Source organism: Pezoporus occidentalis, unplaced genomic scaffold, assembly GCF_034315485.1.
Source record: "Pezoporus occidentalis ecotype Australia unplaced genomic scaffold, CSIRO_AGI_Poc_V1 ctg122, whole genome shotgun sequence".
Lineage (NCBI taxonomy): Eukaryota > Metazoa > Chordata > Aves > Psittaciformes > Psittacidae > Pezoporus > Pezoporus occidentalis.
Genome location: NW_026913016.1, coordinates 683,192 through 708,104, shown reverse-complemented (window position 1 = coordinate 708,104; position 24,913 = coordinate 683,192). Strand labels below are relative to the sequence as shown.

The 24,913-nt window shown below is 36.9% G+C and overlaps 2 protein-coding genes across 4 annotated transcripts in view; one reads left to right on the top strand and one right to left on the bottom strand.

Moving 5' to 3' along the window:
• RB1 (RB transcriptional corepressor 1) overlaps window positions 1–24,913 on the top strand; it is a 217,540-nt gene that overhangs the window by 77,103 nt on the left and 115,524 nt on the right. The window lies entirely within an intron of this gene.
• RCBTB2 (RCC1 and BTB domain containing protein 2) lies at window positions 763–24,151 on the bottom strand. Of its 3 annotated transcripts, XM_062607352.1 has the most exons (13): window positions 24,050–24,066; window positions 23,303–23,326; window positions 21,002–21,160; window positions 20,422–20,572; window positions 18,155–18,321; window positions 17,304–17,462; window positions 15,873–15,980; window positions 14,733–14,875; window positions 12,752–12,942; window positions 8,746–8,872; window positions 5,941–6,077; window positions 5,214–5,344; window positions 763–1,805 (listed from the first exon to the last, which is right to left on the bottom strand). In XM_062607352.1, exons 3-13 carry the CDS (start codon window positions 21,125–21,127, stop codon window positions 1,665–1,667), a joined length of 1,581 nt encoding a protein of 526 aa, XP_062463336.1. In that variant the 5' UTR covers window positions 21,128–21,160; window positions 23,303–23,326; window positions 24,050–24,066; the 3' UTR covers window positions 763–1,664. The 3 variants fall into 3 exon arrangements, with proteins under 3 accessions (XP_062463336.1, XP_062463335.1, XP_062463338.1); XM_062607351.1 differs by lacking the exon at window positions 23,303–23,326 and having other exon boundaries at window positions 24,050–24,151; XM_062607354.1 differs by lacking the exons at window positions 23,303–23,326; window positions 24,050–24,066 and adding an exon at window positions 23,248–23,266.

Below are 24,913 nucleotides of genomic sequence, written 5' to 3'. Positions count from 1 at the left end.
ATTCTGCTGTTTGGATGCCTTGCCCTTCCACTCACACCCGCAGGGACTGATGTGAAGAGAGGCACTACTCACTACTCATCTTGTCTGAGGACATACGTCTCCTTTTCCACCTCAAGAAACGGGATTATTTGAGAAGAGATCCTCCAATACAATAACAGTTATTTCTACTTTAGAAATGAGGAAATGAGGCTGCAATCATTTAAGGGAATTAGGTTCTTAGAAACCACACTTAAGGATTAGAAAAAGTCATCGAACGATTCTGTGGCACAGCAAGGATCTGATGACAGGTCACAAGACTAAGTATATCAGTGAACTGAGCCTGGTCACCCAGTTTTTTACCTTCTCCATTTGTAAAATGCCTCAAACGGCTCTTAAGGCCACTTCATCAGTCAAAATATAAGAGAAATAATTTCTTGAGGGTCAGTTCACAGTTATCTAGTAGAAAAATTCAAGTAAATGCTTCATAAGCTCAGTGTCTTCTGTAAGGGGGCAGACCTCCCTCTGTGCAACATTGGGTGGGGGTGTCAACTCACTTTAGTCTGTTAGAAATTAAGCGTCTACTCTGCCTTAGCCATCTGGTCCCCTTGATGAGCAGTCCTGAGAGAGGCAAGTCCAGAGGGCAGCTCTTCTTACCTAGAACAGGCCTGTAAGGTAAGTGGTATGGTACCTCCCAGCATTGAACAAAGGAGAACTTGAACCAATGTATTTGGACAATGTGTCCTTATTGCCACATGGAAAATAATGTTAGTTCCACTCTTATGATTTAATTGTAAGAGCCATTTTACCACTTCAAAACTCTCTTTTCCCCCATCTTTCTTAAGGTGGTTTAGCTGGGGATAGACAGTAAAATAGGAAAACAAACCTCACGTGGAACTTCCCTTTCCTTGACATTTTTTTTTGATTTCTTTTGATAACAAGCAAACAGGTGGCCTTCTCAGTACCAAAACACACAGGACAATAATTCACGTGCAGCCAAATACTGTGGATGCTTCCTGGCCCACTGGGGTGCCAGGGAACATGCCTGGTGTAATGGAAAGGAAGATGTTTTTCATTCTGTCTGTAACAATGGTCACAAGTGCCAGGAACTCAAAACTTGTAATGTCCAGCTCAAGCTCTTCATGGCTTATGTTCTTACACTCCAAATACATGCCAAGTGAGACACATCCTCCTACCCATCAGAAAGCCTCTTATCCTAAACAATTTATATTCATCATATGTTCAGAAAAACAAGTTTGTATCTATCTTCACCATATGATAAACCAGGCAAGCAGCAGCCCATTATGGCATATTAACATAGTTTGGTTGATAAAAATATACTACAACAGTTTTAGCAGCAAACAGGTCAGTGTCCAAATGCAGGTCATTTAAAGAAAAAAACTCAGACAAGATGACAGCTTAGTTTGCTTGACTCTAAGTGGGAGAGGGCAGTTACTGCATTACATTTTTGTTGTTAAATTCTGACTGTTGGCAATGAACTCTCAGCACACATCTATAATGTAACCACTTTTACAAAATCTGTACGTTAGTGGACTTTACACATTTCCTAAGCTGATGGACACTGAGTCTTTCTTTCCAAACTTTTGCACCTTCTGACCATGGATCCAAAGGAGATGTCTTTCCAGGAGGGAAAAGGATACACTCCTCAGCAGGGTGGTAGTCAGACCTCAGTTTCGGAATGCTCCCACTCTGCTTGCTTTGCTAATGAAGTTTTTCAAGAGGTCGTGGTCCATTTCAGCAAAGCCTTGGGTTTGTGTAACAACAGTTAAATGGTTTATGCAAAATCTGAAGCAAAATTCTTCCAAGTCCTAGGAACAAATTGAGGTAATTTGTAATATGAATGACTGAGAGCAAAATTATTTTTTTGTCAGTTTAGATCTGTCATTCAATTAGCAGAGAATATCCCAGATTGTTTACAATACCAATCCCTTTTCTCATCTATTTGATTGGATCATAAATGATAGGATGAAATTTGTTCATACAAACTACTCAATAACCCCCCTCAATAACCAAGAAAACAGGATTAACCACCTGAATTGACCCTAGAACTCCATCACATTTCCTGAGCTCATTAGAAAAGTTATTAATAAGGGAAACCATCAACTTTCCCCAGATACTAGAGCATCAGTGGCTCCTTTCTTTTCCTCCCTGCACTGAATACAGTAGCTGTCCTGTGAACAAGGGCAGATACCCTAGTCTTGCTGAAGATAAAAGGAAAATATGGTGTAACATTTGATGATGCTTACTGAACACAAACAGAATGGTAGGATACAAATGTCTTTCTTGGTGAACCCAGGATCTGTGTCCCCCTATCTAGAAACTGGGACTCCTAGATGGTGAAAATGATTCTGTCTTGTCTTGCTGCAGCAGGATGTTCAGATATGCAGCACAGCACAGATACAAGCTGTTAAGCCGTACAACCATGATTTCACACAGTAAATTTTGCCCACTGAAGACTCCTCACAACAGTGGCAGTCCTCCTTTCCATGCACTGGGTCAATCCCCTTTATCTGGTTCCTACGCAACAACCTGCTGCCTTCCGCAGCAAGCAGAGCTGGAGCCACCAGCAAGGCAAGTCTAAATTGGAAGTATGATCCATGACCTATCAACTCTTCAAGGGTTACAGCAAAAAGAGGTCTCTTAATCCATGTCATTTTTATTCTATCTTAACTATACAGACATTACAGCCAGGGATGAATACTACAAAGACGTTTAGCAGAAAAACTGTGTATTTCCCTTTAATATCTCTTCCTTAGATTGTGTCAAGATGTAACTAAAGCTTTAACAGAGACCAGGCAGCACAAAATATCCTTCAAAAGAAGTAAGGTAGCAGCAATGCACAGAAGTAAACTGTCTCTCTCCTCAAAGAGTACTGGAAAAGCAAGAAAGGGAAGGTAAGTAAAGAAGAAATTAAAAACTTACAAGAAATAAAAAAACAAAGTAAAAGGTCAAAGACATTGCTTAAGTTTCAGCAGACACCTGAAATGCTACTGCCACACCTGACCTGCTTTACAGTCAATGTGTGAACTTTTACAGTAAACGAATATAACACCAGCTGCCTTTTCTGGTGCTGATCTATGAAGAGGACCATAGATACTATAGAATCCTGGTCACTAATTTTGCAGTTTCAAGAAATACTGGGTTTTAATTCTGTTGTATAGAGATGATTAAATTTTCTACAGTGCTGTATAAGAAGTATGCTTTAAAATAACTTGTAGTGTTCACACTTAATGAACAATTAACTCTATCCTTTCAAACTTCAAAAATATTAGGCCATTTTCATAATTCTTCTTTGGGCAGTTTTTTTACTGAAGTGCAGATACACTGCACATGGTTCTCAAAACAGTTTTTACTATATTAATGTAGTACCTCTGTAAGACCCCAGCTTACTTCATGATTCCTTAGACAGAGACTGTCCGATGTCTTTGATGAAGAAGTCTTTGCTGCATTTCTCTGAAGCAGTTTTACTACAGCCCTGCCTGAGCTGTGGCTGTAGGAAGGAGGGCAACAAGGCACTTTTGTGCCTTGCTGCCATGTGCCAAACTCCTCAGTTTGGCACATGCTACACCTGGGGCAGGTGAACCAATTCATCATCCAGTGATTGTGTTAAAATGTTACATGTTTTGAAACAATACTAGGTGTACAGAATAAAACACTGAATCATAGAAGGAAGAGGAGGGTAACACGCATTTAGTCATCTAGCCAATCCCTTTTATTGTGCTTCAGCCATTATAAACTCTAGTACTTTGTCCTGGCTAGTTCTATTACTTCACAATACACCTAAATGTATCTTTAACTACTTTTAAACTCCTTTATATGACACAGGTCAACCAAAAGTACTTCTGCTTTGAAGACATTCAAAACTGTTGAAAAGCCTGCAAAGGGAGAAACTCCAAAGTAAACTTTGAATGAAAACTGCTGTTAGGAGGTTCAAACCACCATGTCTTCCCTTCCTGTCCAGTCTTTTTTTGTATGCTGGGCTTCTACCACCACAACACACTGAAAGTACAGTTTCTCTTTGCCTCAGCTGTTCATGCCTTCCTGATACCTTGGTTACAACTGCCTTGTAACCAGCAGCTGATAATCTTACTATCTACTAATCTTTACGAAACTTTCTGACTTTCAGACTCCTGTTTGCAAGCCCTACACAAATTTATCTCATCTAGTACGCTGCCTACACGCTGACTACTGCAACGTTTTAAACTCAGTTTTTACTTCAGTCCCTTCTTTCTACTTGCTTCCTGTACCTGGAACTGTTTATCAAGCCATTGTATTATACTTCTAGCCTTTCCTCCTTTAAAACTTCACCCTACATTTCACAGCCAGGCAAAAGCAAAAAATCTAAGTATGTTTAAAAAACATTGTTACTAGCTACAAATTTTGGCTTTTCCAATAGATAATCTTCTGTTTGTAAAGCAGGAGAAATGTCAAACAGAAAGATCTGGATTGTTAACTAAAATACTCAGTTATAATAACAGTTACTAAGCTTAGAATACATATGCAGACTTCTTAAATAATAAAATCCACCATACATTATTTCCACAATCAGCACAACACTAAGAAGTTGAGAAATGTAAAACAACTTTGAAAGTATTTGTCTGTTTACGAAAACAGTGCTTGCAGTACTGCTGATAACAGGTTGAGTGCTAGTGAAACATTCCAGAGCCAAGGGCAGACCAGAAGACAGGATACGGGGAGAGGAATAACAATAGGTAATTTGTTGAATGTCAGCATGATTCATTGTAAACAACATGGCAAAAGTGGATTTTTTTTTTTTTTTAATATAAGCACAAGTGTAAATAAGGAAGGGCTTTACAAGTAAATTCTCCCACTGCCTGTAAAAGGTGGTACCAGAATGACTGTAGCAGATGCCTGCAGACAAAATGATTCGGCGGCGAACTCGGGAAGCAAACAGGCAATGCAAAATCCAAAGGTGGAGAAGTGAACAGCAGTGAGAAATTTGCATGCCATGCCATGCCATGCCATGCCAGATGACAAGGCAGGAAGCACATTAAGAATCCTGACTCACAAGTGCAGGCCAAAAAGCCAGGAAGAAAACACTAGTAGCTCCAATTTTCTAATAGCTTAAAATGGGAGAAACAAACATCTGGGAAGCCAGAAAGGGCAATTGCAGTAATTGTGCCTCATCAGTGAAATGCTAAAACAGTTTAATTTCTCAGAAGACAACTGTTTGCCTGAAGAGAAGTTCTCCTTACCTGAGCTTCATATTTGACAGCTGCAGAAAGAAGAGCAATGGCATTCTCTTCACAAATGCCTTGTTTGATCGTTTGCTGGCAAAGCTTTTTCAATCTGTTTTCTCTATACAGTGTTGCCAAATCTAGCAGTCCTGTGAAAATTCATACAGCTTTAACTATCCTGGTGCAAAACTTATTAATTTATTTTCAAATTAATTAGTTACCCTGTTGTTATAGGCTGAATTAATCAAAGACTTACTCTATTTTTTTCCCCTAAATGAAATGTTCATTTTTAAAGGTCCTCAAAAGACATCAAAACTGGACCTTTTTATTACTCTGTGAGTGTTCTGTCACCTTGTTCACTGTATTGTATCTCACTGTAGGTATCGATTAGTGACTTCCAGGGGACAGCTCCCTTTTCATTCATGATCAAATCACCACAGCTACTCAAACTGAAGAGTTTTAGGGGTTTATTGCCTTTTTAAGGAGAAAAAAAAGTTCTTAATATGAGGAAACAATGAGTTCTTTTTGAACATTTTGCATTTTTGATCTCACTGATTCCCACCACTCATTCTCCTTGGGCATGTTTCCTGCTACTGCATTCCTTCTTCCTGACATCTGACAAACTCAAGATTTAAGTGCTAACAAACTAAAATTAACAAGCCCTGCTTTCCTCATCCTGTTATGACATACAAATTGAACTTTTCAGAAACCGTAACCTAGGCTTATTTCCATTTATGGCAAATACCTATTGCATCTTCAGGAGGGAGCCTAATGTTGTCTGTATACAGGTATTCCAGGAAGGCTCGGTAAACAGGATAGGAAAATTCACTCATTTCTATAATTTCATCATCATTACTCAGTACGGAACGAAAATGTTCACACCTACAAAACATGAACAAAGATTGTATGCTGTGAGAGTTAAGCTTGAAATATGAGCTGCAGCAAGAATTTAGTAAAAAAAACCAAATCAGTCATAACACACTAAATACACAACCATAAATTCTAGCTACATGATTTCTTAGTTTTAGCATGTTAAATTTTTTAAGCCTTATAAGGCTTGTAAGCTTTATAAATATGTAATTCAGAATATTCCTTTATTTCTGTTATTAGTATTTTATGGTAGGCTCCATTTCTACTTCCAGTATCCTTAAGGATGGTCCGTGTGGTTTTGATGTAATTTTCTTAAATATGTTGTACATTAACTGTGAATTTTATTACCTGACTCACAGCAGATAAAGCTTACAATTAATTTAGACAATTCTCACATTTCAAACTGTTCTCTCCAACATGACCTGGTGAGGAGGGAAATTATTAATACTCTAGATACTATTTATTCCAGTCTCAAGAGTCCATATAGGATTTAGACTTAACCATTATACGTAAGAATTAAAAAAAATATTTAAGGTTAAGGCATTCTCATCCAGATCTTTCACCGCCGTTTTCTTCTAAGTCTGAATACTTTTGTGACAGACAAGATAGAAACAAGGAAAAAGCCTTGCCTTTGACAGCTGTACTGCAACTTACAGTTCACAGAACTTACTACTCCCTAAGAAAACTATTGTAACATTTGCATTGTTTGCAACACTTTGCCAATGTAAATGAACACCATCACCTCAGTTAGCTTTTCCTACAAAAGCCACAACTTAATTGGACTCTTTTGTACTACACTACTTACTTTCAAACTCTCCTGCAGCAGAATGTGCTTTTCTTTTACTAAAACTTTGATGTAAAATGTAGGTTAGTTTCCTTTTAACATCTCTGGGATAAGTCTACATTGGAAAGACAGCATTACTCAAATACAAAGACATTATCACTTAATTTAACTTCTTCATATTTGATCTTAATTTTTTTCTTTTTTTTTTTAAAGAACTTTATCTCAGTATTACATTTTTTAATAAAATAAATAAACCTCAAGTCAAATCCATAAAAAAATTAAAAACTCATTATCTGGCTTCTGCCATATCTTTTACCGCATTGTGGCATTGGAAGAGGCAGACCAAACCCAACTGCTTTGTCTCCCAGAGTCTCAGGTTAAGTAGTGGTGACCATGCTATCCATCCAGCTGTGGAGCAGACACTGGGAATGGTCTGTTTTCCCAGTGGGACCACACAAAAGTAGGAAGTCAGAGAGAAGGTGGTGCCATTGCGCTCTCAAAAAATAAATGAGTAGATAAATAAAAATCAGTTGGTACTTATCCTTAAGCCTGCAAAACACCTTGGAGTGACTCATCCTTTGGAGTGTCGCTCTCCCTCTATCTCTCAGAAGAGACAGACCAGACACCTCATTTTGGCTGGTTAAATGGAGAGTAGGCAAATCCCACCCAAATACTCAAATGTATCTGTTTCTGCAGACATGTTTCTTGCCCAGCCCCTCAGTGAACTAGGTGTTGCCCAGCCGTTTCACCACCATGGCAAGGTAATAACCACCAACAATATGATCTAGCTCAACAGCAGGCAGAGAACAAGATGGAGAAAAGTTTTCATGAGTAGTAAAGAAATGGCTGGATGATGAAAAGGAACTTTTACCAGCACTACATTCATTACAATGCTCTGGAACAGGCTGAATGCTGCAAAATAGCATTTTAAATACATTATCCTCTGATCCAGTTGCATCATGAGACTACAAGGTTTAAAGAAAATATTAATTCTGTAGACTGTGCCTGCATATTATTTTGACAATGCCCTACATTTAAATCCATTTCACAATTAGACTCACATTTTCTTCCCACAGTGCCATATAATGCGAGAAAAGTAGAGCGGGCAAAAAGGAACAAGGAAAGTTACATGTAGTCTGATTATCAGAAAAAAGAACCCCAGAAACATTTTGGGGATACACAAGATTTGAAGTGGTATCTGACAGATGTCATTGCAAAGACAGTGGACTACAGGCATGAGTGTAATATACAAGCAATGATACCAGTAAAGGGAAGAAAACAGTAATAAATGTAAGTGCAGTAGTAAGAGGAGAGCAGAAAAGAGAGGGGAAAAAAAAGCTGTAAAACAAACAAACAAACAAAAGCCAGCTTAAAATTCAAATTCACTGATAAAACAAGCAGGATAAGAAGTTTGATAAAAAAGGAAAATCTGAAAAGCACCTACAGAAGTGCTTACTGAAGGGTCCTGTTGAAGGAAAGAAAGGCAAGAATAGACACAAAACCCTCAAATCATCCCAGTGGAGGAAGCTAAGCAAATGAAGGAGGAAAAACTGATTCAAACTACTGGGAAGGCAGCAGAAAGAAACGAGTCTTTTCCTCAGCAGAAAAAGGTTATTAGAAATCAGGGTCAAGGCCATTTAGGTAGCATGAAAGAGAATACATGTTGGACAGAGGGAAGTGATGAAAAGGCTGGTAGTAAGCAGCATGTTTCAAAATTCCAAGCAGCAAGGAAATGAAGAATAGAGAGCAACAGTGAAAGAACAGCAGGTGAATCCCATGACTGAGGGAAAAGAGAGTTTGCAAGAGTAAGTCAAGAATTTTGAGCAGTAGTTACTCAGCACAGTAGACTATACTATCCAGTTTAGTTTGTATTTAACTATAGAGTTTGTGCCTTACCTAATTTTGAGAAGAACTTTATGAACATGAATGTATTTTCCATCCACTAGAAACTTCAGGTCTGCAGTTTCAGGGTTATCAAATTCCTTCTTTAGTGACTGGGCTACCGTTAGATGGTCATCAGGCTCTAGAATAAAAAGGGGGATTAATAGTAAATGGTAAGTAATACAGGTATCTCTCATGATAACATCCCGGATATCTGTCAGCCATTAACACTCTTGATAAATACACCCCTGTAAGGCTAGTAATAAAACCCAGCAGACTATGTGTTCAGTGTGAACCCTCAGAAAAGCAAATAAAGGATAGTTTTCTTCAAGCCTTACTATGTCTCTGTTAAAAAAAAAATTCCAATTCCTCTAAATCATCTATAAAAGATCAGAAAAAGAAAATTAACACAGTCTCAGAAGTTTAATGCTGCATCTAATAGCAAATGCTATCAGGCATCACTGGGTAAATTATTCTAAATGAAAAATGATAGTTATTCTAAGATACCTAAAAGGTCACCTGCCCAGTACAATATCCCCAATGGTAAATACCAGCAGTTACAATTCTATACAAAAAGTGTTTTCCCTAGACTTAGGGTATTAGAAGCACTCCATGTGAATGTCTGCATATTCCTGTTTGTGTCAAAGGTATTTCCCACTGTGCATGACACTTGCATTATGAAGTTACCAGATATCCTTGAAAAGCCATCTGTTGTCTGCATAAAAATTTTGATTTCCCAACTGTTTCTATCATATTTAGTAGCCTCAGAGAACTATTTTCTTTTACAGTACTAAAAAATAAGCCACCCCCCAAACCTCATTCTTAACCCAGAAAACATTTTGCCTTCTTACCATATAAATACACAGTATTGGTTTATTTGTGGGTCAGTAATAAGCTGTTCCCTACAAAAAATTACATAAATGCTAGGTCCTACAACCTACCAAGCTAGAAGAAAGAATAATATTCTACTGGAAATGGAAAGACCTTCACCATAAGCTCTAGAAAAAAATTAACACTTGGATAGTGTTAACCTTCGTTAAGCACAATTACTTTTCATTTCATTTAAATGATGTCACTTATGTTCAGGTTTACCCAATTTGGGCAATAATCATCAAAGTGCACCAGGTGACAGGTAAAAGGATTGGGGAGAATCTAATGTAATGATAATAAAAAAATCATTCTGATATAATAGTACTCTAAAATACTTTGTTAGTTCTTATTTTTTACAGCATGTTTTTTTCTTCAGACCTCTTCTATTTGAATAAGTAACAATTTTACCAACCAATGCAAAGCTGAAGTTCTTCTTCAAAGCTAACTGGCAATTCATATATCCAGCAATACATATCTCCAGATGATGACTTCTACAACGAGCAGAGGTAAACTGAATATAGTGAAGTTCAGTTAGGAAATTCTTGGAGGGAAACAGGTGCTTTTATTTGTTACAGCAGCTAAGGGGGAACCAAAGGAAGGAAATGAAGAGACAATTCACACTGACAAGGCACAAAACCAAGAAAGCTCCTTAGTAGTCAGTGCTAAGAATTGTATTAGAAACATAAGAACTGCCACAAACAAGGAATGAATGGGAGTTGAAGCACCCAAATACAACCAAGGGAGAAGGGCTGTAAGCATGGCAGATGTCCATAGCACTTAGTTCAGCAGATGTTAAAATCCTAGGATGCAGCTGCCTGAGGATTCTCACCACCTGCAGATCCATAGACAAACAAGAGTGAGTCAGTCCTGACAACTCGCCAAGGTGGGACAGGATGAAGAGACCAGTCACCCTCAGCTCCTAAAGCATGCAAAAAGGCATATCCAAAACCAGCACAGAGTTATCTAACCAAAAAAAATCAAGGACACATGATAAAGGCTGATCGACAGCATCTTTTATCCAGTGTCACCACAAGGAGCCCTGCTCAGATCACCTGAATACACATTTTAGTGCTGGGATGCTGGACAGACCATTTGGCACGTATGAGAATGTGGGTTTGAAAGTGCATCTGAAATTAATTTTGTTTAAAAATAAAACAATCTTTTCCTCTGGTAAGATTTTACCTCGTGCTTTGCTACCAATGTTGCCACAATGTCACAACATTATTTCCAGAGGGACCAAGAATTCAATGTCAAAACCCCCAAAATATGAAGAGGTGCTACAGTCAAAAATAACTTCCAAGGTGTGAAAGAGTGCAAGGAGGCTGGGTGTACTGTTCACAGTAAAAGATGTGTTGGGAAATAGCTATGGATATAGTCTTAACCACACTGCATTAGAGAGAGTGAATATCTCTGAGTGTTAATGAGCAACATGCTTATTAATAAATGCGTTACTTGGAAGTCTTCAGCACAAAGGTGATAATTAGAGGAATAATCATATATAATCCCAATCAGGACTCTTTTAGATGACCTAGATCAGCATTTCTGACTGAAATTATCATTTGTAAAAGAAGATAAGAAAAGATGAATTTGCAGAAATGAGCACTGTAAAACCTAACAGGCACTTTTAGTCTCAAACAGTTGTCTTCCCTATGAGGAATGAAAAAGAGGCAGTTTATGCTTTTTACTTTGTTCCACTCTCCTTTGTAAAATTCCTCAATATTCTCTGCACTAAACTGAGAAGAAAAGGCAAGAGAAAAGTGGAGGAGAAATTCCAATACCATGAATTAATATTTTAACTGTGCAAGAACAAATGGAAGATGATTCTACGAAGAGCCCCAGAACCCTGCTACTGTACATAAGAAGATACATATATTAATAACGTCCCATTCATAAAATAATCATCTCCTATGGAAGAAAACTCTGAATATACTAGAGATACTTTCATGTATAACTTAACTGACAAACACGTATCTACATGGAATGAACCACTCCATTGCCTGGGATTTTAGTTCAGTAACACAATTTACATCTAGCTAGTAGTAGATGAATATTAGCAATATTAAAAATTTCCCCAGTAATTAAGCATGTCTCCTACAGTTCTGAACAAGCCACCCTAGAAAGCACAACTGCCTCACCTAGAGAAAACGGGGGTCTCTGGACTGTGCCCTAAACTGCAAATTTTGTCAAAGCACTTTCCTGAGAACAGTATTCCCCATTTAATCCTTAAGTCTCTCAAAGCTGAAATGTGAGTACTATTAACAGAACCTCCTTACCGTGGCAACCAGAAAGCACCAAGGGAGCAAAGAGTGTTCTACAATTGTCAGACAAAAGCATGCAGCGACATAATAGCAATTACATAGGCAGTAGAGAAGTGGAAAGGAAGCACGATGGACTCAGTACAGCTCAAATTACACATTAACAAGTTGCTGCATTTTAGCTTTTAGTGTATGCTCCCAGACGACACCTACAGACAACCCCAAGAGTCTCATCTTTGATTAGGTCACCTAAGCCAGTTACTTCATTAGCGACCAATATGGAACTGCATTTGTAGCTGAAGAATGAGGTCTCTGTTAGACAATGCTATATACTTAGATCTTTCTAGCCAAAGCCAACAAGACAGACCTTAGTGTTGGCCAAATATCTAAGATCCAGCAACCTCTCTCTTCAGAAGCCCTTGTCATGATCACTTATAATAAGACTCTTAAGTGCCTGTGGCCAATTCTGAACATTGGAATTTGGCTCCCTCAATTCTCAGTAGTACACTTAAGGGCATCAAAGAAAGCTTAAGGGTTCGTAAACATTCTGCATGGCTCCTCAAGTCTCTGAATTCAAGCTCGGCTTCTCCACCTGTGACCATTTTACAGTAACATTCAGTGGCTGCACAGCAAAAAATCCTCCCCAAGCCCAAGGTATTTCCCCACAGAAATGAAACACATCAATAAAACAGACAATCAATTAGCACTGCCATCAGGCCTTCGCAGTTTTTACAATTCCATATTGCCATTTACACATATATAATATATGATTACGATTATGCTTCCCAGTATAAATTTCTGCGAGAAACTAAGTTTAAGCTTCAAATACATGCAAGTGCTTTATGCACTAATGTTTTTAATTAGAAGACATTGAAACGAGAAATATTTAAGCTCACCTACTGACAGAAGACGCCACATAACAGCCGGAGTAGCAAAGCAAGCAAACACATCATCAGTGCAGGCAAAGTGCGTGAGGTGGGGAAGGATCACGGACTGCCCACGGCACTGGCCCCACATGTACACTTGGCCACTCTGGGTCTTGGCAGCTGACGTGTGAGCAGAGTGGCAGGCAGCAATCTCTATAACTCTGAATTTACAAGCAAACAAATTAAAAAAGCAAGTCATTCCCATAAGAACAAAATGCAGTGAAGAAACTCACCACCTCCTGTCTTTCTCTAGTGCAAAATGTATTTGCAAGCACGCATGCACTTCCAATCTTGCAATTGTTTTCCAATGGTACATAGCAAAATTAAAAGGGCCATCAATATTTTTTCAAATAGTGTGCACTGAGAAAGTGAGAAAGCATCCTGGGAGTAAGGAGACGTTGCAGCAGAGCAGCATTGTCTGCTGCAGCACATGCTGTACTGACCCCCTTGGCCCCCTCAGACATAGCTATGATGAGTTTTAAGTCTCTAAATGTCGTCAGTGGTGCTGGGCAGTGAGGTGAATGGTTGCAGTAAGCTGCAGAAAAGATACATCTTCTTGGAGAAGATGAAGAAGGAAATGAGGCATTTTTTAAAAACAACAAACAACAAACAGGTATTTGCATTTTGGCTATAATTGAAAATTAATGAAAAAATGTTTTCCTGCTTGCTTATTGGTAACAGTTATAAAACAAAAATTTAAACATACTTCAAATTAAAACACTGAAGAGTCATTACTCATACAATTATCATTACTTAAGTTTAATGGACTTTTATTCTGAAAATTTAAAATCAGAACCAAACAGCACTAAAATATTTTTCTAAGTGTATTTTAGCTAGGTTAGGCTATCTCACTAATCCTAATGCTGATTTGGGATTTCAAAACTCCCACAGGGGATTACACAATCCACTGGTTTGCAGTCTGGACTACTGCTTGTTTACTTGTTTTCCCAGCTGCCTGGGGCTGGGAAACAACTTGTTTAAAGCTGTATGTACAAATCTTGCAGGCTTTAGTGAGGTAATACCCTCACTGACACCAGGAATGCATATTCTGGCCACCAAAAGGGAAAGGCAGCATAGAATACCTTTCAATACATACAGGTATTGAAATGTGGTAACAATTTAACTGCAGCTGAAGTGTCTAGAAAAAAATCAGTTACAGTGTAAGCAAAGCACAAACACATGAAGAAATACGTTCAGAACACACAAAGAAAAGCTCAACACCAGGCCATGTCTCATCACCAGAGAGGAGTTGCTTCTTCCATACAATAATTGACGCAAGTTTAGAGAGGGACATCTCACTTTTCTTATTATTCACAATATGAGGCCAAAATCATGACCTCAGTAGTAAGGAACAGATTCAAATTTCTCGCCACATGAATGCATGGCTTTACATCAGCAATAGCAATAACTGCCCCACTAGCCATCAAGGTCTTAAAGGAAAATATTTAACTTGTAAAAATCTAAGCATGATTTTTCAGGCAACAAGACAAAGAGCGAGCTCCTCCCTTTTGCTCCATCTTGGGTTATGAGCCAGATTTAATAGGAGAAAACACTAACTGCAGATGTCCACTCTTCAGTTTTTCTGTGTGCACTTCTTGTCAAAAGTAGCATATTAAACTGCAATTTTTATGCAGAGACAATAAAGCCTTTATTGCTGAATTCAAACAATGAAACTACACCACTGAAGAGAAACTGCAATTAAGGCCTATACAGTACAGTATGAGCCGAAGCAGAAAATAACACATTCGGTCTCAGAACATTAAGTTTCTCTTTCACAAGGATGGTTATGGGGCAGACTTTCAGTGAAAATTCCATTCACATTTAGCAGAAGAACTATTGTAAAACATGATAGGTTATTTTTTCCAAAAAATACATTAAAAATGACATAATTTTCTGTAGCTCTTCTGAGAGTATACCAACTGATATCTGACGGCGAGACTATAAGTATTACCTGTCTTTATCCACAGCAACTGTTATAGGGTAAGACTGGTTACTTTTGTTCCCAGTACCTAACTGGCCATATGAATTGGCCCCCCAGGCATAAATCTGACCTTCATCTGTTAGCACTAATGTATGTGCATAGCCACAGGCAACCTGTAAAGAATAATAAAAAGAAAAATCTCATTTTTGTGTAAGTTAATACAGATAGATACATGCTATGCTATACATCAAGTGATTCTATACTAGCGTAAAAAATTACAAAAACCACAGATACAGATAAGTTTATTAAAAAGGGAAGCAAAGTAGATGAGGTGACTTTGAGGAAAAATGTATGAGGAACCCTGCCAGATGATCTCAAGAGTAAAGCAAAAGAATAGCTAGAAATTGAGATACAAGGAAAGTTATATGACAAATATGAACAGTATGAAGAAAAAAATGCAGAAAAAGGCAGATTGTCTTTCACTGACCTTGCTCTATGAGGAACTGCTCCAAAGTGAATAGCTTACCACTGTAAAAATAGGCAAGGTCTTCCTATCTGCTCCTCTCCTGCCTGCCAGCCACACAAAACTGCCCCCTCCCTGTGCTCACCAGATATTTTGTAAATAAGTGTAACAGCCACCCAAGATCAAGACTAACCAAGGAATCTTACCAACTGTTGACCAAAAGCAGTTGGAAACAATTTGTTCAGACTCCAAAGACCAGTTAGTCACTGTGGTTGGAGTACGATTCTGAAAATGATACTCAGTCTGCCAGAAAGACAAAATGCTAAACTGCAACATCATCTCAAAAAAGAAGGGGTTAATTAAGAATGGGGCAGCCTATGAAGACTTTTTTATTTACTAAAATAACAGGATTTTTGTTTTTTTAATTTTTCCATGACAAAAGGAAAGGAAAAAACATTTCTAATGGCCTAGTCCTATGTACGTAAAATCCTGAAGTCACAGAGAATAATGGCAAAATTCCTACTGAACTCCACAAGATCCCAGTTTCTCCCCTACTGAGAGAGTTCCATTTTAAGATACATGTTTCTATCCTTATAAACAGTGCTTCAAACAGAGAGATAAAGGATTATCTCCTTCAAACATAGCATATGTCTTGGCATGTATTCAATTGCTCCCAAAGGGTTTGACAAGGAGTGTCACACACATACCCGCTGTACACGAATGTCTTGCAAAGCTGCTATTCGGCATGGTGTTGGCTGATTGCCACTGCTGCCCAGTCCAAGCTGCCCATTACCATTATAACCCCAGACATAGACCTTAAAAACAGAGATAGGGATTTCAACTGTCTATGTTATTCTGCACCACAAATTTTGGATGCTATTGCTGTTTAAAATACCATCTGCATGCTCATCTAAAATTCTAAATTTCCATATTCATGTTGCTCTTTAAGAGTTGGATTATGTAAGACTACAATATTTTAATATGAAGAGTAGAAAATAAGTGATTCATATGGGTGTTTCCCAGCACAGAGCAAATTCAGCACAAATACTTCCCTTTTCCCAAGAGCTAAATTCTCATTCAAAAATCCTCTAAAAGAAAATACACCACTCTAAAGGGAGTACAAACTGTGAGCTATGCACAACAGTTTCAGTGGGCTGTTATTAGCTTTATGATGAACATAACAAAAAGCGAAAATACTGAGCTCTGATAATTTCAGTGACATATGTTCTACTGCAAACAGTCAATAGCTATTTAGGCATAAACTGAAATGCTTTGAGTGAGGATGTAGGCAGCCCAAAATCTTCAGTTCATATAAAGTAAAACAACAAGAACACTACAACTCTCTTAGTATCTTTGCAATGAGGGTAAAATGCATGAGAGGAATTCAAGGGGTATTGCAGTAGAACAAATGTATGAAATGAACTTTTATTCTGTTTTCTTGAAGACAAACTGTGCATATATGAGCACTGAAAATTAAAATAGCATTCACTGATTATTCTCACACTCCTGATAACTCAAGATTCTAGTATTGAAAATAATTTATTTTTCTATGAATGCAGCAGTGGGATAACATATTAATCAGCACTTTAATTTTTTGCTAGAATATACCAGCTCTTAAAATCAGTGAATCAGTGATGCAAACTTAGTTATTTTCATATGAGAAAATGAAGCTATCTGAAATGCTAAGTGTACATGTAGATTCAATATGATTTAATCCCCAAATTTATAAAAGTCTCCTACCTCCACAATACTGTTTTTAAATTTGATACTTGAATTCCTTCAACTCAAAGCCAACTTCGATAGCTGACACAAAGTAACAGCTGCTAGATTTTATGAGTAATCTCGTACACCAAAAAGCCATAAATTACATGTCAGTGAACAATTTTCCCTATTTCACTCTACCTCCTTTCTAAATGAGAAACCATAATCAGCATGGATAGGAAAGTGTGCTGAAGTATGTCAGAATGTGCAGAACAATTTATGACAAAGGTTTTTACAAGCAGTATAAGGAGGTAGATTTGAAGGAGTCTGGAAAAGTACACTTCTTTTCTGAGTAGTAGTTCATTACTGAAACGATCTAATTCCATGATATTACATCATACAAAATTAAGTCAGAAATTTCACTTAAAATTTCTTACCTCTCCATTTTCCACCACAGCCATAGAGCACATTTGTCCACAAGCTATATTAACTACTATTTTGTTTTGTAGGCAGCTGGTAACTCTTCGAGGAATTGGTTGATTAGCTGTTGAACCTGATCCAACTTGGCCTGAGTTATTATAACCCCATGTGTATACCTGTTGTAAGAAAATTGTCATAAAAAATTACCATATAACAGTTCAAAGTACATATTCAAGAAATAAAAGTTATATGCATAAAAAAAAAAGCATTTTGAGTTAAAGTGGATGTATTCTTTTAAAGACCTAGGAAGATACATAGGTTTACAATTTACTTGTTTCCATCAAAAATATGCCACTTATAATATTTATATATTCTATTTTGTTCCTCCAACCAAATGTAAGAGGCAAGATGACAATTGAGTTAATCCGGGAAGAATTCTGTTTTTCCAGAATCCAAAGTAAAATGGCTAACTGGACACTAATGGCATCTCAACTTAAATGACAGAAAACTTTTTACTTTGGTGGGTAGCAATCCTTACACGAATGTGATGTATATTTATGTCAGCTTTAACTCCACTAAGCATTTACAGTTTCGTATAGCATAGAAAGGAACCGGCTGCTCTCTACAAACACATTATGATTTGTTATTACAAGCAGATGTGGCATAAAAGTCAATGTTCTGCATACACTTAAAGCAGCTAGACCCTAACAGGTTTTCTATTTTTATCAAACATTTGTGTTGCTTAGCAATGCATTGTGAGGGTAACAAGAAGCAAGGTCTAATGCTCTAAGTGCAAAATATTTTCCTGTTTCTCACATATGTGAATTTCATTAAGAGAAAAAGAGATATTTATTCCAGCTGTTCTCACCTCTCCATCAGATGTTAACACCATAGAATGGTGAGAGCCACAGGCAACTTCAATGACTTTCTTGTTCACCAAGTTAGTAGAGACTTGACATGGAATGAAACCATGATTTGTTGTACCATTGCCCAACTGACTATAAGCATTATGACCCCATGTATACACTTCTCCTTCTATAATAAAAATGTAAAAAGATGTTTTAAAATCGGTTTTTCCAATGAGTACACAACATAAAATTACAAACTGAGAAGTCAAATTCAATAACAATATGCCTATTTAAGTGTGTATATATATATATAGATGTATGTATATGCCCTCTGGGGCTCTTAATCCCAGGAAAATACCCATACTACCTTCACATAGTGTTCACCACAAATCTAACAGGATAGTATCACCAGAATCTTAGTAAAGGAAAACATATAGCTAAAAGAAAGGAAATAGTGCAATACAGAAGAAAAAAGGATATATGACAGTCAGGAGTCCCTATTTCCATTTCTTTGTAACTGACAAGAAAACAGAATTTCTTGTCTGCCCTGGTACTTTCTCAACTTTGGAAAATTCAAGTAACAAGCTTTCATTCCTTTAAAATATGCATGAGGATGCTTGTAAGAAAAACTTATTATTACTTATTAATAAACATAATAGTGTTTACTTATTATTTAAACATACTAGTTATGTTCTGTATTTTGAAAAACATGCTAGTAAAATTAAGAATGCATGAAATGTCTAACTCTGTTAGACTGATGGTCAACCTAGTGTAAAATTCTGTCTCCAACTAGCAGTAGAAAAAAGCTGCTGTTTAAGGCAAACATGAGCCTAGTCACTTTTTGCACTTCCAAGCATTTACAATCACTAGAGTACAGATATTACCAGGCACTTTTTATTCTCTTTTTTGTTCATATATTGCCCTATTATCCACGAAGCTAACACCTTTTTGTACTCCCTTTCTTTCATTTGTTTAAAATGCAGTGTCCTCTAGTTACAGTGGTGCAGGACTTGACGAATAACTGTCTTACATTCATCTTGTCCATCACAATCATCATCCTAATTTCTAAACCTAGGTTATACTGTTATTGCAGGGGCTAGGTTTGACAGACAACTTCATCAGATTTCTAAAAAAGATCACCAAACTCCTGAATCCCTATGAAGGTTCCCTACTGCAAAGGCAAACTGTGCTCACTAAACCAGTATTTCTTTGCAATAACAGGTTAAATCTAATTACTTTTTCCTGTCAAAAGCAAAAAACCTTTCCTTCCTTTCACTGACATGAGAATACAAATTCCAGTAAACAGGTGAAACAGCCACATAGAAACATACAACATAAACTGGAGATGATAGTAATTAACACAAGGATTGTGAAATATGTAATGGCTGTCTGAAAAGAAGGTTAAAAGAGGCGGAATAGAAGTTATTCGTGGGATGGAGTTATGAGTAAAAATCATCAAGGATCAGTTTTGGACGTGTTCTTTTGCAATAATTCATCATCTGGGAAAAGACTATGAGTGTGTCAGTGAGATCTGCCAGCAAGAAAGCTCAGAAGAATACAGATACATCTATAAAAAGCATCTAGAACGGTCTACTCTTAAGACTGCAAAAAATAGTGGAATGTAACTGAATATAAATAATAGTCACACCTGTACAACACAGCTCCCCTCACCTATCTTAGGTCATCTAATCTAGACTATCAAAAAGATTTCTTCTCATTAACAGAGAAAGAGACAAACGTTAACATAATCAGGCAGGCTCTAACAGAACATCACTTGGAACTCAGTTATTTGTCTTCCAGAATAACATACTTAATTATGAACAGAAGGGCCACTAGTACAATGTTGATAATAGAGTGTCAACAAGACAACACAAAACAAAAGGTTAAGAGGCAACATAACTGGTCTCACACCCAAAAGCACAGGAAAGAAAAAGCACAGGAGAGAAAAGATGCATTTTAGCTAAAGGACACCGTTGGCACATATAATGTAGCCACTAAAGCATTTCAAAAGCAATCAGAAGTTCCAAACTTAACTGCAAAGTAAAGAAAACTTCCAAAATTAGCAAAAAGAACAAAGCAGAGCTTGATAAACTTTTGAAAAGAACTACCTATGAACAGAGCTAGCTGACATGTCATATTCACCAATGTAAACATGTTGGACTTGACAGCCAGGAATGTCTATCCCATTTCTCTCTCTTACGTTACCAGCACAGTCCTTCCCCATCTGCTGGACTAACTAAAGTGGACTATCTGAAATACAGAAATATATATTCAGATCATACTTTACCTTCTGTAGCAAGAACTACATGAGGGCCACTTCCATAACTCAGACAGGCTATCTTTTTGCCACATAGAGAATCTAACCTCCTTGGTTCAATAGTGCTCTGCATGTCACCTGTTCCCAAACACCCACTGCAGTTCATGCCAAGCACAAAAACCTGTTAGAAAACAATCATAGAATCATAATTTAGGATGGAATGGAGGATGTCCTCCAAAGGACATCTAGTCCAACTCCTTGCTCAACAAAGGTTTAAACAGATCAGATGATTCAAGAAAATGGCCAGTCAATCAAGTCTCCAAGGAAAGATCTCACAACCCCGCCAGAATTTAACCACTCGCATGGTAAATTCTTTTTTCCACTGCCTCTCATCCTGTCCCTATGCACCTTCACAATGTCTGACTCCAACTTCTCTTTATCCTCTGATTGTGGTAGGAAGCCATTAATTTGAATTGGAAATATTTTGCTAGCAATCAGACATTTTAGCATGCAACTTTTTCCAGTTATACTATCATAGTACTGGCTTTCAGAGTAACTTTATGCATAAATGATAAGTATGTCACGTTCATATATACTCTTGGATAATTACCTCATCATTTTCAGTTGCATACAACACCTCATTACCAGCACTACCAAATACACAGGCTTGACGAATTAACTTGAGCTCTTCTTGAGAACAGAGAGAAAAAATCGGCCATTTCCCAACATCCAGCATCTTCAGGGCTGACAGTAGCGTTGCTTCCAAGACCTGATATTATAAAAAATGACATCAAATACCTAGACAGAGATAAAAACATACGTTTGGACAGTAAAAAGTGATTTTTTTTTTTTTTAAGAGAGAAACACCATTCCCTTTCTCAAGCACAAACCAGTATTTTAATTCTAGAACTATACTTGGGAAGCCATTAAAATAAATGAATACATTGTGATCCAGAAAGAAAGGACCTATATGCATGGAAAAAAGTACCATATAACAAGTTAAAGGATGAGGTCATGTTTTCAATGTATCCATACAACATAACTGATAACTTATAGAATTGAATTTACAGGATTCTAATACAGAGTGCAAAGTATACATTAAAAACTTGAAATTATTGTGCGTCTTCTTCCTCAGGTGCTAAAATTACTGTTAAAAGAAGAAACCATAATAAAGTCTTCCCAAGAACATACTTATTTTTGAAAAATACATACTTTTTTCACACAGTGAAAATGGAAACTTGAGAAAATGTTTCCTTTCTCCTTTATTTTTGAAACTGTGTTTCAACAATAATTGAATCTTTGGAAACTTCCTAAGAATATTTGCATTTTATGTAAGTAGACATGTAATAAAAGAAAAAAGATAATTACACATTTCCCAGCTTATCCAAGGACCAATGACAAGTTTCTAATTAAAGGAAAAGAATAACGGGTCTCTTCAGTTATTAAAACTAGTCAAGCTAATGTCTGAATCTCATGCAACATTTCTACTGTTTTAGTATATCATAAATCAGAAAAAAAATGTTGTAGTATCAAAATTTAATAGCAAAATTTTCATGGGGCATGCATCCAATTATCTTTTCTGAAATTAAAACAGGCTCTGAACATGAAAAATATAGCAGCATTACTTGCCAGATCAGAAGGTTAAGTGCAGGACAGTAAAGTAAGAATAGGTTCTGCCTATCACAGGCATTACATAGTTCACCGTGTAACAGTGAGGACTGCATCATTAGTTTATTTCTAGCAAGTACCAGACTTACAAAATGGTCTGCTTACAGAGCATAATTTTTTCTGCCTCTGAAACAAAGACGTGAATAAAGTCTAGCTTGGAGTCTGAAGCATGTTATGTCAGTAGTAAGGATACTGCTTTTTTGATTAGTACCACTTACTGCGAAAAAATGTGCACAGAAACATAGATAATGTTTTAAACTTCAGACATTAACCCTAAATTAATCCTGAATGAAAATCTTTACACAAATAGCAGTTAATCACACATGTCTTTATATATAATTCTGAGGAACAGAAAGGAGGGTTGGTCATCACTAAAGAAAAGTTGCGGTTTTGATCACACCAGTTCTTTCCCCATCATCCACGCACCAAGTAACTGACCAATTTCAGCCAAATTTGTAAGTGAAAGGGAAGTAAGATTCCGCTGACACAATCTATTTGGCAGTAGACAGCTGGCCAATCAGACATGTATGTTATGAAATAAGTCAGGAAGCAAGTAGGTCAAAGCTAGTTCTAGCACATGCTGTCTTCTACGACACATAGCATGGTTATGAGAGACAAAGGACATGAATCTGTATGGAATCAGGCTTCATTCATCTGGTGTTTGTAGAACAATGTTTTATATCAATAGGTTAGCATTAATTTTATGGAGGATTTTAGGCACTTCTAAATGATGATAATGAATACTGAAAGCATCACAGACTGCTCTTCCAATTGCATCAGCAAAACTGCATTCCACTTTTGCTCAAGATTCGTGAAGCCTGAGGTTCAAAAGGACAGTCAGGGTGCCCTTCAGTTGTACAGATTCCTTTAGTGGAATAACATACTGGGTCTAAAATGTGGGCTTTAAATTCCAAGCGCACAGTAGGTCAGAACCCATTCATCTTGAACAGGAAAGTTTTTCTCTGTAACCTCCTTCTGCAAAGCATTCGTGTTCTACTCTCATAATTAACATGTTAAAAAAAAAACCAAACCCAAACTGTAACATCTCTCAACACTAAAATACTACACTGAAAGAAAAAAAAACAAACTACCATTATTAAAAGCAACCAAGGAAACACCTTTTTTTTTTTTTTTAAACAGAAGAAATAATCACAAACTTTATCAGACTAAAAAATTTCCATAACTTACCTCCAGTCTCTGGAGTTATTAGTTACATTCAACTCAGTAACAAATACTCTCTCACCTTTCAAGATTTTCTTCTCTCACACTTCTCCATTATATTTTGTCCAGTATATATATATATATATCTCTCTATATATATATATCTCAACCCCAAACATTGGACTATCAGCCTGCCAATATTTATGTCCCATAAGTGATCAGTTCCCTCATTATATTACACAAACTCATTAAAGACAGAGACCAGAATCTGAGATTTCATCTGGCCCAGTTACCCCACAGGCTTCTCAGTTACACGTCAAGAAACTTCTTCATTTCATCTGACCTCAGCAATCAGTTTGAAAGCTGGTCATTCAGTTTTATTTGTCATACAGATCACCTTAAAAGGCATTATCATTAAGCTTAAAATCTGAATGATGTTTCATTAAGTTTTACATGCAAAGTGTTCAAAGAAAATAGAAAAATGAGAGGAAGTTTTTGCCTCAAATTCTGCTACAAAACTTAATTCTAACAAGTTTATGTTATTGAAACATTAGGCTGCAACATCTAAATTTAGAAATTAATACTAAGTTAAATCAGCCTTGTAAGCCAAAGGAGCAATTCAACCCAATTAAACCATATTGTTCTTCTAATATTATGTGGATCGCATAAGTAACATTTCTTTTTCTAGTATAATTTTTCTATCTATAGCTTTGGTTTTCTGCTTATCTTGACAGCTACTAGCATGTAGTAATCTACTGCTAAATGGAACAAAGCTTATTTCTTTTGGATACAGCAGTACAAAATTCTCAGTACAAAATCAAACTCTGACCTTGACACTGATTCCTTGAGGAAGAGACTCATCCTCCATACGGATTTGTGCTTGTGTCACCCTGCAGAGAGAGAACTGTGGTTAAAATCACCATATCAAATTGTTGCAACAATACTTTATGGAACTATACACAATACTAAAGTCAGAACTAGTTGCTTCTGTGGGGTGAGAAAACAATAAACACAAAGGTCACTCAATTTTGGTTTTGTATTCAGTTGTCAAGTGATCAGTTAGACTCTGCTCTTCCGTTTTCTTACCTCAAATAATAATTCTTGGGCAAAACATTTTTATTTTTTTAAACTAAACAGACTGTGATTGGAAAGGAAGAAGTTTTATTAAACACAATACTCCAATGTCCTTTTATTGCAGTAAAAATAAATTTAGAACCTTGCTGACATAATTTTAAAAGATTTATTTCAGAAAAAAAAAGCAGCACACAGATTGGAGCTTTCTGTTTCTGGCTTAAACCTTCAAATGCTTTTCTTACAGTTCCATTCTGAAAACTAATGTTAGAAAAACATTTGGGTCTTTTCAGGTTTACTGAGAATTGTTAAAATATTCACTCTGCTTCAGAAAATACTGCCAGCCTTGTAAATTACTTGAATAATATCTAGGATGTGCATTATCAATAGAAACAGATTTTCAGATCAGATGTACAATTAAGTATCTAGACAGCATATTCGGGCAGTCTGAGTTTAGGTCATGGAATCTGAAAGTTCTAACCCTGGTTTTGATTCAACTATGGCAGGTCTTTGGGTAAGGGACACATATTTCTATGGTATAGATAAGATTGAGTTAAGGAACACAAATACTAGTTCTAATAGTCAAGTTCTACTAGCAGTTTAAGACTATTTAATCCTAAAT